The 17,067-nt window shown below is 34.2% G+C and overlaps 2 protein-coding genes across 4 annotated transcripts; one reads left to right on the top strand and one right to left on the bottom strand.

Moving 5' to 3' along the window:
* Positions 1–1,335: 1,335 nt before the first annotated feature.
* On the top strand, positions 1,336–7,359 carry Ntf-2 (nuclear transport factor-2). Of its 2 annotated transcripts, XM_077446596.1 has the most exons (6): positions 1,336–1,739; positions 3,789–3,860; positions 3,941–4,039; positions 4,251–4,408; positions 6,748–7,022; positions 7,091–7,359. In XM_077446596.1, the coding sequence occupies exons 1-4, from the start codon at positions 1,593–1,595 to the stop codon at positions 4,362–4,364; spliced, it is 432 nt and encodes a 143-aa protein (XP_077302722.1). In that variant the 5' UTR covers positions 1,336–1,592; the 3' UTR covers positions 4,365–4,408; positions 6,748–7,022; positions 7,091–7,359. The 2 variants fall into 2 exon arrangements, with proteins under 2 accessions (XP_077302722.1, XP_077302721.1); XM_077446595.1 differs by lacking the exon at positions 4,251–4,408.
* A 2,007-nt stretch (positions 7,360–9,366) lies between these two features.
* On the bottom strand, positions 9,367–16,861 carry LOC143923088 (uncharacterized). Of its 2 annotated transcripts, none has more exons than XM_077446593.1 (6): positions 16,376–16,861; positions 14,701–14,864; positions 14,278–14,449; positions 11,996–12,220; positions 11,621–11,914; positions 9,367–11,543 (listed from the first exon to the last, which is right to left on the bottom strand). In XM_077446593.1, the coding sequence occupies exons 1-6, from the start codon at positions 16,514–16,516 to the stop codon at positions 11,379–11,381; spliced, it is 1,161 nt and encodes a 386-aa protein (XP_077302719.1). In that variant the 5' UTR covers positions 16,517–16,861; the 3' UTR covers positions 9,367–11,378. The 2 variants fall into 2 exon arrangements, with proteins under 2 accessions (XP_077302719.1, XP_077302720.1); XM_077446594.1 differs by having other exon boundaries at positions 14,278–14,433; positions 14,697–14,864; positions 16,376–16,516.
* Positions 16,862–17,067: the final 206 nt, after the last annotated feature.

Below are 17,067 nucleotides of genomic sequence, written 5' to 3'. Positions count from 1 at the left end.
AGAATGAGACGACTGGCATGTTAATGCACGTGTTTTATTTATGACAGCTGAAGGCAGAGTGAGGTAGCTAACTCCGGACACAATCGAGCTGGTTCCCACTCGTCGGAAGGTGACCAAACTCGACCATGTCGTATAGCGAGCCGCCACAGAGTCACAAACCAAGATCTGGTCAGCAACGGGACTATAGAGGGACTCGAAACCGTGACCACTCTGCCCGAAAGCATAATATGCTAAGCCAGTAGCAGCTCGTGAGAATTCATAGTGGGGGAGCTACAGAGATTAATCGGGTCGTAGTAGTTCATTGGCTACGTCCACACTACCGATATCTACACCCGATATTTGCGAATTTTTCCATAACCAGTTCCTGAATAGTAACCACAGGTTGCAATATGAGAACTGGATATGGAAAATTCGAGAATATCGGGTGTAGATATCGGTAGTGTGGAGGGGACGCGACAATTGGTGCAAGTCCAAAAGGTTCAACGACAAAATGTACCCGAAAATTAGTGCACTGACAAAATGTACCCGCGACAAAATGTCCACGGAAATAATGTTCAAGCGACAAAATGTTCAAAAATCCTAAATTTTTAAAGTTAATTATTAATTATTATTATTTTTTAATTTAAATAAGTAAATATTGGATACGGTTGAGAACACATGTCATTTACACTAATTTAATAACGCCCGCGATGTATACGATAAAAAGTAAATTATTCATTTGAAATAAAGAAAATTTTGGATACGGTTGAGAACACATGTCATTTACACTAATTTAATAACGCCCGCGATGTATACGATAAAAAGTAAATTATTCATTTGAAATAAAGAAAATTTTGGAGACGGTTGAGAAGCCCTGCCATATAAACTAATTCAATGTAATCTGCAGATCATACGCTTAGAAAGTTTTTTTTTTTCAATTTAAATAAGTAAATATTGGATACGGCTAAGAACTCCTAACATTTAAACTAATTCAATGACATCTTAAAATGATATTCAATGAGTCACAATGACATTCGCTTAAAATGTAATTGTTCAATTTAAATAAGAATATGTTAGTGCGGTTGAGAACACCTGTAATTTATTCTAATTTAATAACATCCACGATCTATACGATAAAAAGTACCATATACATCGATAAATATAATACAATTAAAAGTTACTTTTTCCATTAAAATAAGAAAATTTAGGATTTTTGAACATTTTGTCGCTTGAACATTATTTCCGTGGACATTTTGTCGCGGGTACATTTTGTCAGTGCACTAATTTTCGGGTACATTTTGTCGTTGAACCTACTGGACTTGCACCAATTGTCGTGTAACCAGTGTGGACGTAGACAGTGAGATTCGTGATATGCTTACCGAATGGTGGCGAGCAGTGTGTAGAAATTGCGCGTTATAACACTGCGTATAGAAAGGTGCGTTATTTGTGGGCACTGGCGGGTGGCGGATCGGCAGTCGAGAAGTAGGAGTTCGCAGTCGTGTGGATTTGCGAGAAGTGACTGGACCGGAGTCGAGGATCGTCGAACGTCAGTCGGTCAGTCGGTCAGTCGGTCAGTCAATCAGTCAGTCGAGTCAGTCGAAGGTTGCCTCGCGATGCAGCCCATGAGCGGAGCCCCCGCCATGAACAGTGTGTCTCCTCTGAACCCAGTCTACGAAGCCATAGGAAAGGGATTCGTCCAGCAATACTACGCGCTCTTCGACGACCCCGCTCAGCGACACACCCTCGTCAACATGTACAATGTGAGTCACACCCCCCCAACCCCTACCCTCTCCTCCCCTCCCCTCCCCCTCGGCCCCATTCCCACTCCCCCAACCCCACCACGCACATAACCTCAAACTCGCACTGCTCTGACAGACCGCGCCTCCTTTTTTCCCGCACAATTCGCTGTCATCGGTCGACTCTTCGGCCAGACCCACATCTCTGCAGGCGCATAGCCAGGCTTATTCTTACGGAGTGCTTATCATACTTTATTCCATGAAAAGGTGGATAGACGGACTTAAAAAGCTGTATGTTAAATAGTAGCGGGGATCAAACTAGTCGTCGGCCACTTGATTGTAAAGTTCAATGATCAGTTGTCCCAGATTGGGGCAGAAAATTCCGGATTTGAGTTGTGTGCCAAATTGAAAAGTGTCCTGGATTATACATATAAACCCGTTTCCGAACTTAAAATACATACTGCCATATATTAAAATATAATCGCTAAGGTCTCGTTTTCAAACAAAAGGGTCTCTCAGACTATTCGTTGGGGGGGGGGCTCATGTTGAGGGCTCTAAGGGGCTAATTCTTTGACCTTTAATAAGGTCATTTTTATTCTGACCGTCCAAATTAATATAGAGTCCCGTAAGGTGCAAATCTTGGGTCTTGAAAAGACATCATATGCGTTTTGCCTTTTCAATTGGATAGTAATCAACGTTGATTTGTCCTTCATCTCATATTGAGACTTGTTTATATTTATTCATCTGCCCATGTTTCATGTTTCCGGTCATAGTAATACATCAGGACAACTTGTCAAGTCTCTATGATCTAATTTTAATTTTGAAATAAATGATTTGTGTATATCAATCACATGACAACCGATCAGATTAGCGAGAGAGGGGATCTATTTATTAGATCTCTTTTTTAAACACGTCCCTCATTACAACGAAGAATATTTAGTCACTTTATTGTAACTCCAATTTATAGTGGTGGATTTCATTTAGAGTATAAAAGGTACACTGTATCAAGTTTTTTAAAATTGAAATCTGAGTGGTGACCTCAAAAACATAATTATTATAATTTTAATGAATCAGTTAAAATGATATGAAATTGTCTAAAACCAGCGGCAAAAGTAATTCAATTTAATTCCCCTCCCCTTGACTGCGCTTACGGTCATCAGTGATTGATATAAATGAGCTCCGACTACAATCAAATATGATGCACACATGTCTTGTTGACCCGTCGTTTAATTAAAGTGATTTAATACATTCTGGTACTATCCGTATGATGGTAAAAAACGAAGCACCGTTGTCCAAGTTTGACCCCATATGCAATTACTAAGTCAATTTTAGTTTATTTTGACCATGGCTCATTCCACTTGTCTGACATGTACATACGTATATGAGCGGTCTCCGTGACGAGACAGAATGTTAAATTACAGAAAACGCAAATATCGCAAGGCAAAGATCGATAATCGAAAGATCTTATGTCGAAAGATCAAAAAAAAATGGTGCATGGTAAACGGTACATACTCACTTAATTTACGCGAGTAGGATACAAGAGGAACAGGCTATTCATCCCGTATTAATGTGCGCGCGCAGAATATGGGAGGAAAAGCATGTTCCTGTTGTATCCTGCTCGCGCAAATTAAGTGAGTATGTACCGTTTACCATGAACCATTTTTTTTTATCTTTCGACTTAAGATCTTTCGATTTTCGATCTTTGCCTTCCGATATTTGTGTTCTCTGTAATTTAACATTCTGTCTCGTCACGTAGACCCGTATATGAGACAGATGACGCTCAAATCGTTCCATCTTCCTCTAATGTTTGAATCAAATCACTTCGTCTTGACACCTAAAAACTCTAACAATATGGAATACATATATAATTTTTTCCTTGGTAATCGCAGGGTAACTGAGATTGTAAATGCTCCACCTTTAAGCTCCAAAGCCTTATGTGTATGTATATAAGTGAAAACACAAATTATTTTTTCTATATGAATATTAGAAACAATGATAATATATATAATCATTGATCTTGTACGATTTTTTAACCTCAATTTGTATTAATGTAATCCATATTTTTAATTTCAGTTAGAGACGTCATTTATGACGTTTGAAGGGCAGCAAATACAAGGTTCAATAAAGATTATGGAAAAACTTAATGTAAGTATATAAAATATTGTGAGATTCTATCTGTTATCATTATCATGTGTTGTATAAAATTTTGTTGTTTTCTTTTTTAGAGCTTAACGTTTCAAAAAATTAATAGAATAATTACTGCCATAGACTCACAACCCATGTTTGATGGTGGGGTATTAATCAGTGTACTCGGAAGACTGCAGGTAATCAATTACAAATGAAGTTCTATGTTTTAACTGGTATTTATTAGCTTGTGTATGTATGTATGTTCCTCTTTATGATAGGTATAGCCAAGTAGTCATAAGCGTAAGAATGAGAATTTCTTTAGAGTTGTATTTATTTACTTATTGTTCATATTAGAATTATGAAGTCATAAAGTTTGTTTATACTTAAAACACGTTGTTTTGGTATCAGACAGATGAGGACCAACCGCATGCCTACATACAAACGTTTGTCCTGAAGCCAATAGGAAACTCTTTCTACTGCCAGCACGATATGTTCAGGCTAGCCCTCCATGACACAGTATAGCCCGTCACAAACTGCCTGTTTCAGTTTTGATTATCTACAAACGTGTAAGATAGCAATGCTTCAAAATATAATTTGTGAACCTTTTGTATCACTATTGTTGTATACTTTTCTTTTATTTTAACACTTAAATTTTATTTACTTATTGCACTATTATTTTACGAGTGTCTCAAGCAAGTAATACCTAAACTGAAAGTTGATAACATCTAATCTTTAACTTAATAAGAAAAATAAATATTCTATATGTATAGTTTTTATAATAAAAGAAGTTCATCTAAATTACATTTTTTTCGAATGCAAATATCTATTAAAAAAATGTACATGTTTATATATTTTTCTTGTACAGTGAAACCTAGATTATCCAGATAATATCGCGTTTTCTTGTAATAATCAACTGGATATAGGCTGTCCAGCTCATCGCTTTTGAATGAACTACATGAAGGTTAATTCTTTGATACGAATCTGAAAGTTTTGTGTTTGACATTTGCCTTACTGTGCTTAAACCTCTAGCCACTGTGCTGGACGCTAAGCGTCCAGTTAAAAATGTGTGTTTTAAGTTAAAATAATGCAAAATCTGCGGGGTTGATTATTTTTATTAGGCCTTTGAATGCTGATCAACACTAATAGGCGTTGTATTCTGAACATGTACAAAGCAAACAATAATATTACCCGCTTAGCCTCTCCGGGTAGCATTAAAAAAAATGCATTGAACATCGATCGTGTAATTCATTCATATCAGAATTTCCCAATGGAAATCCCTAACTGCTGAGTGAGTATTTTAGATTGTGGCTTTACATTTAGATTGTGAGCATTACATTTTAACAACAATGACAAAGATGGAACTAGTTTTGGGAGAATACATACATTCATTAATAGACTTTTTTTTATCTTATATATTTTCAGGATATATTAGAGAGTCTAAACACACCTTTACAAAACTCGCAAATCCTCGGCGGTAGTTATCTAGAGTTTGTTTGGATGAGCTACAATTTTTATACCTGCTTTGTATTGGATTTCAAAATAATTCTAGTTGGAAATGTTGGCGAAATTTTCAGCGTGGCGGGCTTTCATCAGAAAAGACGTCAGCATTCAAAGGATTAGCCATAAAAATCAATTTATCGGGTATTAAATGGCGAATAATATAAAATAAGTGCAGGAAATGAAAAAAAATAACGACCGAAGTAGAGCCGTCATTACAAGGCGGATATCATTCTCACATTTACGCATCTGTGATTATTCCGCAAAAAGCGATCTCGCGCAAGTCACCAAAATCAGCGACCCACGCGAAACATTGTACTAACGAGAACTCGAGTGCCAGATGGTCCGTATTCGAGACTTTGAGATCGCGAGATCGATTTTTGTGGAATAATCCGTTTACCGTGAGGTATGTGTACAAGGCGCTCCCCGTCAAAATAATTATTTATGTTCATATTGATCAATGTTTTTACTTCGTAATGACATAATTCGAATCATAGAGGTTTTGATGAGGAATACATAAAATATAAAGACCCTTCAGTATATTTAGAAAAATAAAATAAAACACACTCACTGTCCATTACAGTGCGACAAGTGCTAACATTATTTATTTTGTCCAATCTGGATACTTGAGGTTGTACTGTTATTAAAAAATTTCTTTACTATAATTTAACTTACTTACAGATGTTTGTGACGAGGTATAATTTGTTAGTCACACTTGTATATAACCTCGGTTTGCACGATTTTGAAGTTGCGTTGTTTATTACGGCATTTAATTGTGAATAATTGTTTAGTCAATATCCCAAACACCTACAATACATAGCTGAGATTTTAAAATTCTGTCGTGATGGTGCCAGTCCTTTATCCGTACCCTTTGAATCGAAACATACTGTTTTTGTGTGATTTTTTTTTAATTATTTTTATCGTTACTTATTTTTAAATCCTTTCTGTATAGGCTTACCAAATATGTGTCAGCATGTACAATAGCTAAAACTATGACTCGCCAACTTGTTGCACATATTGGTCAAACTATTCCAACTTGCGCATGAAAACAAGTCTTGTGTAAATTGGTTGAGACGAGACTGTCACTATAACTCATTACCAAGTCTGATTCTGGATGTAAACATAAGAGTGTTCGAGTACTAATGCATTTTTCAGATACCAATTAATCCAAGTCTGCTGTTAATTTGAGTTATCGTGATGGAAGTATATGTATTATCTTTATACCATGCATGTTTACAGACTTGATATCTAAATAAAAAATATAATATATATGTATATTATCATTTATATTTATGTACATATGTACTAATAATTTTACTAATTGACATATCGTAAGCTATATTCACATGGTTTGGTTCGGATTTTCGCATGATGACTCATTATAATGCAGCTTGTGTTTTGTTTGCAGTGCGACGAAGATCCCCCGCACCCTTACACCCAGGTGTTTGTGTTAAAGCCCCTCAGAGAGACGTTCTTCCTCCAACATGACATCTTCCGTTTGGGAATCCACAACACAGCCTAAATCTGCATTAAATGTACACACCATGAACGCTTACCATCTAAAAGTGCTTCGTCTATACATTATTATTTGCTGATATAACTCCACATAAAACATTACATAAAAATGATTAAAAAAAAGTGCTTTAACTCAATATCTAACTTAATGCATACAAATATATATATATATATATATATATATATATATATATATATATATATATATATATATATATATATATATATATATATACATATATACACACAATACTGATAGTCCGGTGGCAACTGAACACCATGTAGATAGATTATTGGACTTAAAAAAAAAACAAATGTTTAATACATTGTTGAGCTAAACGTTTTAGAACCTAATTTGCCGTTTACGAATGTGTTACGTTGTTGTCGTTATTAAGTTTCAGTTACATTTCATTTTTTTTAATATATTCTTTTTGTGTTAAATTTAAAATATATCATTTGATGTGTTTCATAATGTGTCGACAATTCATTTTAATAAAATATTTTTAAAATATCTCGCGTTTGAATTTCATCTACCCTTTGCGTTCTTTATAGTAAAATAAAAGTGTTCTGCAAAGAAAAACATGTGAAACCAATTAAAAGCTTATAAAAAACGAAAACTTTTTATTTAAAATTTGAACCTTTATAAAAATTATTTTGCAGTGCTTTTGTTTTCAGCTTTATAATATTAATAATTAAATAGCATCTCAAATATACATATAATGGTATTCGACAAAAGTCTTCTCCTTTTTTTAATAGTTTTACATCATTATGATCAGGGCAGCCGAAAGAAATCCTGGGCTCTGGAGAAAATGATACCGGGTCCTATGACAAACTAAAAAGAAAATCTCTTATAGATTTATTTTAAACTAGTGGTTTTACCCGGCTTCGCTCGGTATTTGTAATATAAACCGCTTAAACATGACTAATCTAATAGTAAAAATTTTATTAAATTTATTTGAATACTCATTTGTGTTTTTTTATTAAGTGACTGTCACGAACAAACAAATATATATACTACGACTGTTTCGAAATTATATGTATACCAGAATTCGGCGGCGCGAAGGCGCCTTTGCCCCCGGAGACTTCAAACCATTTGAATCGAAAAAAATCGAATGTGTTGTCTACAAACCAACCAACCAAGGTCACATACATATATGCAGTCTCTTTCGAAATTATATATATGAAAAATATATCAGAACTATTAGAAAAATACCTATATGAACCGTTATAATTGAAAGTGGCAGAAGTCCAATTTTCTTCATTTCGAGAAATATCTCGCAAAACATTAAATATAATACTGGCGGCCTATAATACGTTTATTCTGCTTTCCCGAAATTCGGGACAAATCAAATCAAAAGAAGTGATAGCAATTTGTGAATTTAGTCAAAGAGAAAATGTTTTTGTAACCGAAAATTGGACTAACGCCACAAGAATGCGCATATCAAAAAATAATACACATTTAGCATTAAGTTAATATATGCACTTTTATGTAGAATAATATAAAATATCAATATTCATTAGCCAGACGTGTCGACCAGGGCCCTGCAACTTTACCCCCCCCCCCCCCCTTTCGTCGGCCCTGATTATCATCATCTGGTAGATGAAGGTCTCTCCAACACGCTTCCACTCGTTTGAGTTTTGCGCAACTCACCCCACACATTTTCTTAATTTCGTCAACCCACCTTCCCTGCGGTCTTCCTTTTACCCTTTTGCATTCTCTAGGGTACCATTCTAGCACTTCTTTTGTCCACCTTCCATCCTTTCTTCTAGCCACGTGGACCGCCCATTTCCGTTTCAATCTCTTCACTCTATCCACCACCCTTGTCATACTTATCACCCGCGTTTTCCACTTCCTGTCTTTTCTCGTTATGCCGAGCATACAGCGTTCCATACATCTTACAGTGCATTGGACTTTGTGTAGCAGCTTGGCGTTATCCTCGTTATGCTGAGCATACAGCGTTCCATACTTCTTTAATGCAACTTATCTTTTTGCTTGGCGAAAACACAGAGACGAAAGATTAACGATTAATCTTATTTCGACAAGTTTCTCCTACATTTTGTTGGATTTTCCATTATCAATCACTGTCAAGCTCATATCAATACAAGGATAAAATATCACCGAAAACACTCCAGGAGGTGGGTGATTTTGGGACAGTGTGCCTTGGAATATATGCTAGGTGTGCCGCATGTTTATAAGTATCTAAAAAAAAACCATGTGCCGCGTTCTTTTCTGTGTGATTTCGTCCTTAGGAGGGCTGGACCCCAACGCCTTGTCCATACAAATTATGGCACTAGAGAAATTATTTTTTAATATGCTATGCATATCCACCATAGGCATGATTCTATTTTTTGGATTTATGAAAAAATAAGAAACATGTCTATGGTGGATATAAATAGCATATTAAGAAATAATTTCTCTAGTGCTATAATTAAGGAAGGGTTTAATACGTTTGTATGGACGAGGCGCTGGGGTCCAGCCCTCTTAATCAATGATCAAAATAAAAATGCGTTTATGCAACATTGTTTTAATAATAAATATGTCAAAATAAGGACAAAAGACAAAAATAGCAAAATAACAGGTACATTATCAACCGTTGCGATTTCCACTAAACATTATATTCACATGTTCTCTACACTTCGCTACAAATTTATTTTCTCCTGTCACAACTTCTTTTAAGTAATACCACAAAATTACACTAACATTTAGTTAAATAACAAAGTTACAAAGTTTCCCAAGTGTTTTACCTTAAAAGCGCGTAAAGCTTAAAGTTTAATAATCTTAAATTTGTTCCAGTGTTGTATTGTCAGAACATAACGCAAACGTACGGGTAGGGGACAGACTTGAAAGACACAATCAGACGAAATTGAGTATTATTTTTGTACTTGTGTCGTAATATAGTAGATACACATACACACACACACACACGTGTATCGCTCCTTATACTTAAATTAATATTAATTTGTGAATCGTGACAACATAGAATTCATTGTGACATACATTCATTACAAATTGGCATATTTGACTAGAATTAATTACAGGAGCTTAGTTACGAAGAAAATTAGTTCAGAAATAAGATGAACACTCCGAATACTAACAAACGATAAATTCAATATGAATAAAAAATTTGCATTTTGAAGAGATTGTACTTGTATTGCTTATAGCGCGTCATTTACAATGGCGCATTTAAAATGGACCTAATTACACATATGAACACAAGAGGTATGTTAAATTTTGAACATACTCAAGAAAAATTAAAATTTTGCAGTCCACCTTGCAAAGTGCAACTTATTTCGAGTTTTTTTTTTTTAGTCGAGCTCGAGAAAGTGTTTCAGAAATAGTTTAGTCAGATGTGTCAATTACAAGCTATTAATACCGAATTGAGCATAGCTTCAAATAATATTGCTTAAAAAATTAATACAACCTATCTTATCAATGTTAACAGAATTAATTTAAACAGGTATCTAAATGCTTCAGTGAAAGTAGATTTTTTGACACACTAATCCAAGAGTAAAAATACAAATAAATTAGCAACATTAAAATTATAATAACAATAACAACACATATAAAACATTGTGCAATTAGAACATATCGGAATAATTTTTGTGCATTCCTTAAAAAATATGTAAGTCTTCATTTGGAATATTTCAAGTGACAACTTTCCTGATGCAAAACCTTTTCATTATTCTATTTGAGAATTAATTATATATATTTTTACGAAAATATTAATGTGAATAATAATAGCTGAAAGTCTATTAAATCTTGAATATGTTTGGTTGATTTAGGCTTTACTCGACGTTTAGGTGAATTGAATTATCAAAAATATATAATACGGAAAATTGAGATCCTTCAGGAATGCATCAATAGTTGGTTTTTTATTCAACATTTTTTTTTTAAATTAAATTGCGATAAAATTAGTTATCGAAGAGATTATCATACAATATTTGCAATGACAAAAATAACGTCAGAGTCAATAGTGAGATTAATAATAAATAATATTAATAAACGAGATAAAAATATGACTTAATAAATATTATAAATTTGTCAACAGTAATAAAATAAATTATAAAAAATTTGCGTAAGTGAAAAATACAAAAAAAAAAAATGTGATGGTACAATAATTTCTTTCAAAATAAAAACGGCTCAAATCATTTGCAAATTGGTGGAATGTTTGTCAAATCACAATTTTCATTTAGAGAATTACCAATCGAATCAAATTGAACATGTTCACAAATCTCTGACATAATTTTCATCGTGAATTTCTTAATCTATTAACAGTTTTAGTACACGATTTCTAAAACACATGCAAATTCAGGTGCATTAGTAAAACAGTAAATTTCAATCGAGAACATTAGATAAATAAAATAGACTCTTGATAAATGCAATGACAACCCAACACTGAATACAACACAAATAGACTAAAAAAAAAGTTTTTTTTCTTTCTAACACGCATCAGTCATAATGAATTAGAAACAAGTAGTAGCCAAGGAGTGTGCTTATTAAATATTTAAAAGATTCAAAATCATTTATGGTACACCCTTCTTGGAGCGCAACGCTCTTGCCGGAGGTATGGCCATACTGCGTAAAGATCTCATTGCCATTGCTCGGTTAAAATGACGCTGCATCTTATGCTCTTCGGCATCACCGCCAGAGTCCACCGACGACAAAATCACCAGAAGCACACCCATAACCTAAAAAAAATGCAATTCAATCCAGAATTACCGAAACACAACGACGGAATAACACAAAAATAGAAAATATGTATTACCAGACATATAATTATGATTAGAGTGTAGACGTGTATCGTTGATTCTGGTATGCTGTCTATCTCCTTCAACGCAGCCATGGCTGGTTCAAAATCAGGCCTGAGCTCCAAAGCATGGCGGAGATGAAGTGACGCCTCTTGATAGTGACCGTAGGCTTTGAAAATCTCTCCCAAAGTGAAGTACTGTTGCCATGCACTGCGATCTGGAGGTTGAACTTCGAGCGATCGACGAGTTAAGTAAATGGCATCATCCAAATATTGTAACGTGAACAACACTCGTCCCAGATTCAGAAGGACCTGTCAAATCGAAAAAGAAATTTTTATCTAAATTTTCAGTGGTATTTTGAGTGATAAAAACTAACTTAACAAACATATTACCTCCGCATTGTGAGGAGACACAGCTAATGCTCTACGAAAACACTCGATAGACTGTCGCGTGTCTCCTTTGATCCGCCAAAAATTGCCGATTTGATTATACAATTGCACAGATTTGGGCTTCTCGCGTTTGGCTTTTTTGAGTCGTCTCTCAAGTGCGTTCACGTCCAAATCAGAAAACGTTCCACCGTTTTTGTAATTTTTTTTCTTTGAAAAAATAAGTGCGACCTGCCAATCAAAAACCACATTTAAAACATCGAAGTTATAAAACCCAAGTTATTTAACCCTTTGAGTGCTGACGCCTTTTCTGTTGGAAGCCCACTACGTTGAAAATTTCGCCAACATTTCCAACTAAAATTATTTAGAAGTCCGATAGAAAGCAAGTATAAAAATTGTAGCGAATCCAAACAAACCCTAGATAACTGCCGCCGAGGATTTCGAGTTTTGTAAAGGTGTGTTTAGACTCTCTAATATATCTTGCAACAATATAAAATAAAAGAAGTCTATTAATGAATGTATTTTTCCAAAACTATTATAGTTCCATCTTCTTCATTGGTGTTAAAATGTAATTGCTCACAATATAAATGCCAAGCCACAATCTAAAATACTCAGTAGTTAGGGATTTATAAATGACTGTGATTTAACTGCACATTGAGAAAAATACTTTGTATCTTAAAAAAAATGTTTGTGCATTAAAAATTTGCATTATTATGCATCGAATAAAATATTTTGGCATTATAAAGTGACCATTAAAAAATATGAAACGATCATTCGAAAAAATAGATTGGAGCATTAGAATAGATGCAAAAAGTGGCAACTTCGCAGTCAACTGGCAAGTGTTTACTTTTGTTTACGTATTACGTATGAATATGAATGATGTCAGATCGTAGAGTCGAAGCCAAGGTCGTAAGTTGTCGAAGGTCAAAGAAGGAATCCAGTAGAGAGAAGCGTTCGTCGTTGTCGATTCGTATTTTGATATTCGCGACGTTGCCGATACAGTACATCCGTCATTTTAATGCACATTTCATCCGCTTTTTAAGTAGCAAATATTTTTTTCAATGATCAAAGCAAAGTTTTTAATGCAATATGTATCCGTCATTTAGAAATGCACACAAATTTTTTGTAATGTACAGAAACTTTTTTAACCCTTTGGCTGCTACGAGGTTTTACAATGTCCAAGCGAAAAATGCTAACATTTGTAATTACTTTATAAAAAAATAAATATAATATTTTTTTTTACATACTTACTTCGCCGAACGCGCGTAATTTTTGTAATACTTTAAATACATTTTTAAGAAGCAGTTGTGGACTCGCGCTCTCTCTTTCTGTCTTGCTTTTACATGCGTGCGTCCGAAAGAGATACCTACATATATACACTAAATAAGTTTTGACGATTGTTTTCCGACGCATTATTTTTTTCAATAATCTATTTTTAGACATCGATGTATCTTTATAACATGCGCTATATTTGAAACAGGTAGCGGTCTTTCTCTCTTTCTTTCTTGGTTTTAATTGTGTACGTGTGAGCGAGAAATACAAGGATGCGAAGTTTCAAATAATCAAATAATTATTCAACATGTATCATAAACATTTTGTATGCATTTGATTGATTGCACGAATTCGTGACCTACATATATAATTGAAAGCGGATTTCTATTGTTTTTTGTTACTATTCCATTTATTTTAACTCTGCAAAATGATAACGGACAGTGAAAGTGACGAAAGCGAAATAATAGCTCCTCACCGAGGAACTCGACAAATCAGCAGCTCTACTGATTCTAAAAATGAATTTATCGACAATAATCAATTCCTAAGTAATAACTCCTTATATGACTTTGACAACGAACCCGAAAATGACATTGATAATGAACCCGAAATTGACTTTGATGATGAACCCGAAATTGAAGAGCTTTTATTTAAAAAATTAATAAATATTTATAAAGCTTGATTGAAAAATAAATCAAATAAATAAATAAATTAAATAAGTTAAATTAAATAAATTAAATTAAATAAGTCAAAGGGTTAATGTACAAAATTTTTTTTAAATGCACATTTATTTTAAAAAATGGACGTTATAAATTCAGAAATTCCGATGTAAACCAGTCTTTATAAACATTGACACGGATTACACGACCCATTTTCAATAGATTTTTTTCTAATCAATGCTACCTGGAAAGGCTTAGCGGGTAGTATTCTTGTTTATTTTTTACATACTCAAAAAACAACGCCGTATCGGCATATTTCAGCATTCAAAGGGTTTAAGGTTCATAGGAAGAGAGACACACTTGAGGTTCAGGTACATTGGGGTGTCTATGCCTACGCGCTACACCGACTAAGTTGTCGTAATGAGTGAAATTCACAGCTTTTCCGCAATCAAGAAACTCGTCATCGATACTGTCGGATTGGGTATCTTCATTGTTTATTGTATCGTATTGGTCATTCTGTTCAAACGACGATCTGTCAAAAGTAAAGAACACGTTAAAATTTTACTAAACATACACTGTGTAATGATAATAAAACCGCATGCATGATAAGAAAGGTCAACATTATATTTATCTTGTTTTCGACAATAGTCATTGTTAACCGCAAATAACCAGTGGTTTTATTTTCATTTTATAATACCAAAACAGGTGAAGTGAAACGTTATCGAAAAGTGTACAGCACATGAACCAAACGAATAAAAAAAAATGGGTTGAATTTGAACGTACATGTTTTGAAAGTGCCTCTGTTGGTCCATTACATGACAATCTGCACAGAACAAATCGAAGCCTTGTTTTGTCCAAGTCTGTCCGAAAAGTACGGTCGATGTGATTATGTTGAAAACAGCATCATCTTCAGACGGCCGCTGACTTTCCACACCATCCATTACCACCTATGTATATAACAAACATAATAATAGTTGGATTTACTGTACAGAAATACAATACACTAATTCTTTGCTTTACAGAAGAGAAAATAGGCCGGGACAGTCCCGTTTTTTATATGCTTTGCGTTTGTCCCATCGTTTACGTAAAATTGGTGGATTTGTCCCGTTTTATCCATCCACTGATGCACATAAGAATTTCTTTGTCCTCTCTTCGTTTTAATCATACGAGTTACGAAAAATTATTTCATTGTAGAAATATTCTTGGCATACTTATAATATTAATATTTTAAGCTTTTTATTTGTTGACCAAAGAATTGTTTTAAGCTAATAAATTGTTTTCATTTCCATATTTTTCTTTGTTTATCAAATCAATTTTTTCCCAAAAATATCATTATTATAAAAAACTTACATTTGCATACAATGTATTCATTTTAAAGTAACATTTGAATATTTTTTTATACGATTAATTTTACATGCTTCTGGAAAAAAATCGCTTTGTGCTTATATTTTTATCATTATTTTTAAATAACTATATTATATTATATTTAATTTTTAACCTTGGTTTATTTTCTTTTTTTTAAATATACATTCAAGTAAAAATTATATTACTTAACAAAAGAAATGAAAATTAAAGAAACCAAAATTTTCAGTCATTAAATATGTACTATATTAATTATTTTTTATCTTGTTTCTATTTTCCTTTTACAGAAGAATTGTACATTCTGAAACAAATTACAATTCCTCGACAATATTAATGGTTATTTGGGGGAAATTTTTTTAGCAGAGCGCCCCATTTTGAGTCCTGGGAAATATGGCCACCCTATCCATGAGTCGAACTTCAAAATTCTTCTTCAGTGATTAAAATATACAATTTGCTTTGTTTTTGTTTGAACATCACTGTTTATTAGCATATTATGCCATTTGCTATGCAGACCAAATTTCTTGATTACATTATTTTTGCTTAAAATTCACCAAAACCTCAATATTTACTTTGTACATAATTTTTTTTCCAAGTTTAAATTTTAATCATAAATTCTATAAAGCAAAGAATATGTGAATATAATAAAATAAATTTACAAAAATCTCGTTATAATGAACTTTGAATACGTAATACAACGATCAATATTAAATGCAATCATCGTTTTGTTTACATAATATAATTACATTGCTACAGCACATTTTGCAAACATCATTGATAATTTACAACAGACTTGTTGATCAACATAAAAGGTACTCGAAAGAATACTTATCTGATGCATGAAAAAATACATCAAAACATTGGCATCTAATAGATAAACTTAACGTCAATTGTATTGTAAATACAATTGACGTATATAAGAAACGAAATTGGACAACGAAAAATAATTCACATGGCGAAACTAAATGTGTATTGATAGTGTATAGTGATGATGAGTGTTGAATGAATGTATGTTTGAAATTGAAGATCAATGTGAGTGGTGGGTGTATGGAGTGAATGTCGTCGAATGGATACGATATAGTTTGTTTATGAGATGGACCTGTCTGAAGGGAGAGGCCTCCACGATCTTGGCTTCGTCCACATTCAGCTTCCAGAGAGTGGAAGTGCGCGAGTTGGTGGTGATGATGTTGAAGGAGAGAATGTAGACGGCCAGGCAGGTGAGGTAGGGCGCCTCCGCCATCGCGCCTCTCGACCGCAGCTGCTGCTCGCTGCTGATCACTTGCGAATTGCGAAACCGACCGAGACGAGGAGCCCAGCTCGCCGAGTCAGACGCAGAGTCAGACGCAGAGTCAGAGTCAGAGTCAGAGTCAGACGCAGACGCAGACGCAGATGCTCGTCCCACGACCGGAGCGGCGCGGCACCTACGTTGGCTGCCCTTCCCGATCCCTTCTCTTCACTCTTCAACCCCTCGCACTCTCACCAATCGCACAGGCTGCTCGATCGACACCTCGTTTATTCGAAATTCGATTTATCCGAAATACGTACATGGTTAAACGGTTCGGTGATTACTGGTCACAAAGTCACTAAAATCTCTATAACGGAACATCTGGCAGCCGAAAAGTCCATCATACTAATGCACATTTTGTAAAACATATTTGAAATGTCGAAAAGTTTTTCGAATCGTATAGAAAATATAGACAAACGGGACTGGCGTATTCTGTCCCAAAGAGACCTTTACGCAGTCAAACTAAAAGTTACTCTCTGTATACGGAAATACGGATCATTTTCTCT

The sequence above is a fragment of the Arctopsyche grandis genome, chromosome 3 (genome assembly GCF_051622035.1).
Source record: "Arctopsyche grandis isolate Sample6627 chromosome 3, ASM5162203v2, whole genome shotgun sequence".
Lineage (NCBI taxonomy): Eukaryota > Metazoa > Arthropoda > Insecta > Trichoptera > Hydropsychidae > Arctopsyche > Arctopsyche grandis.
This window is presented reverse-complemented; position numbering and strand designations above follow the sequence as displayed.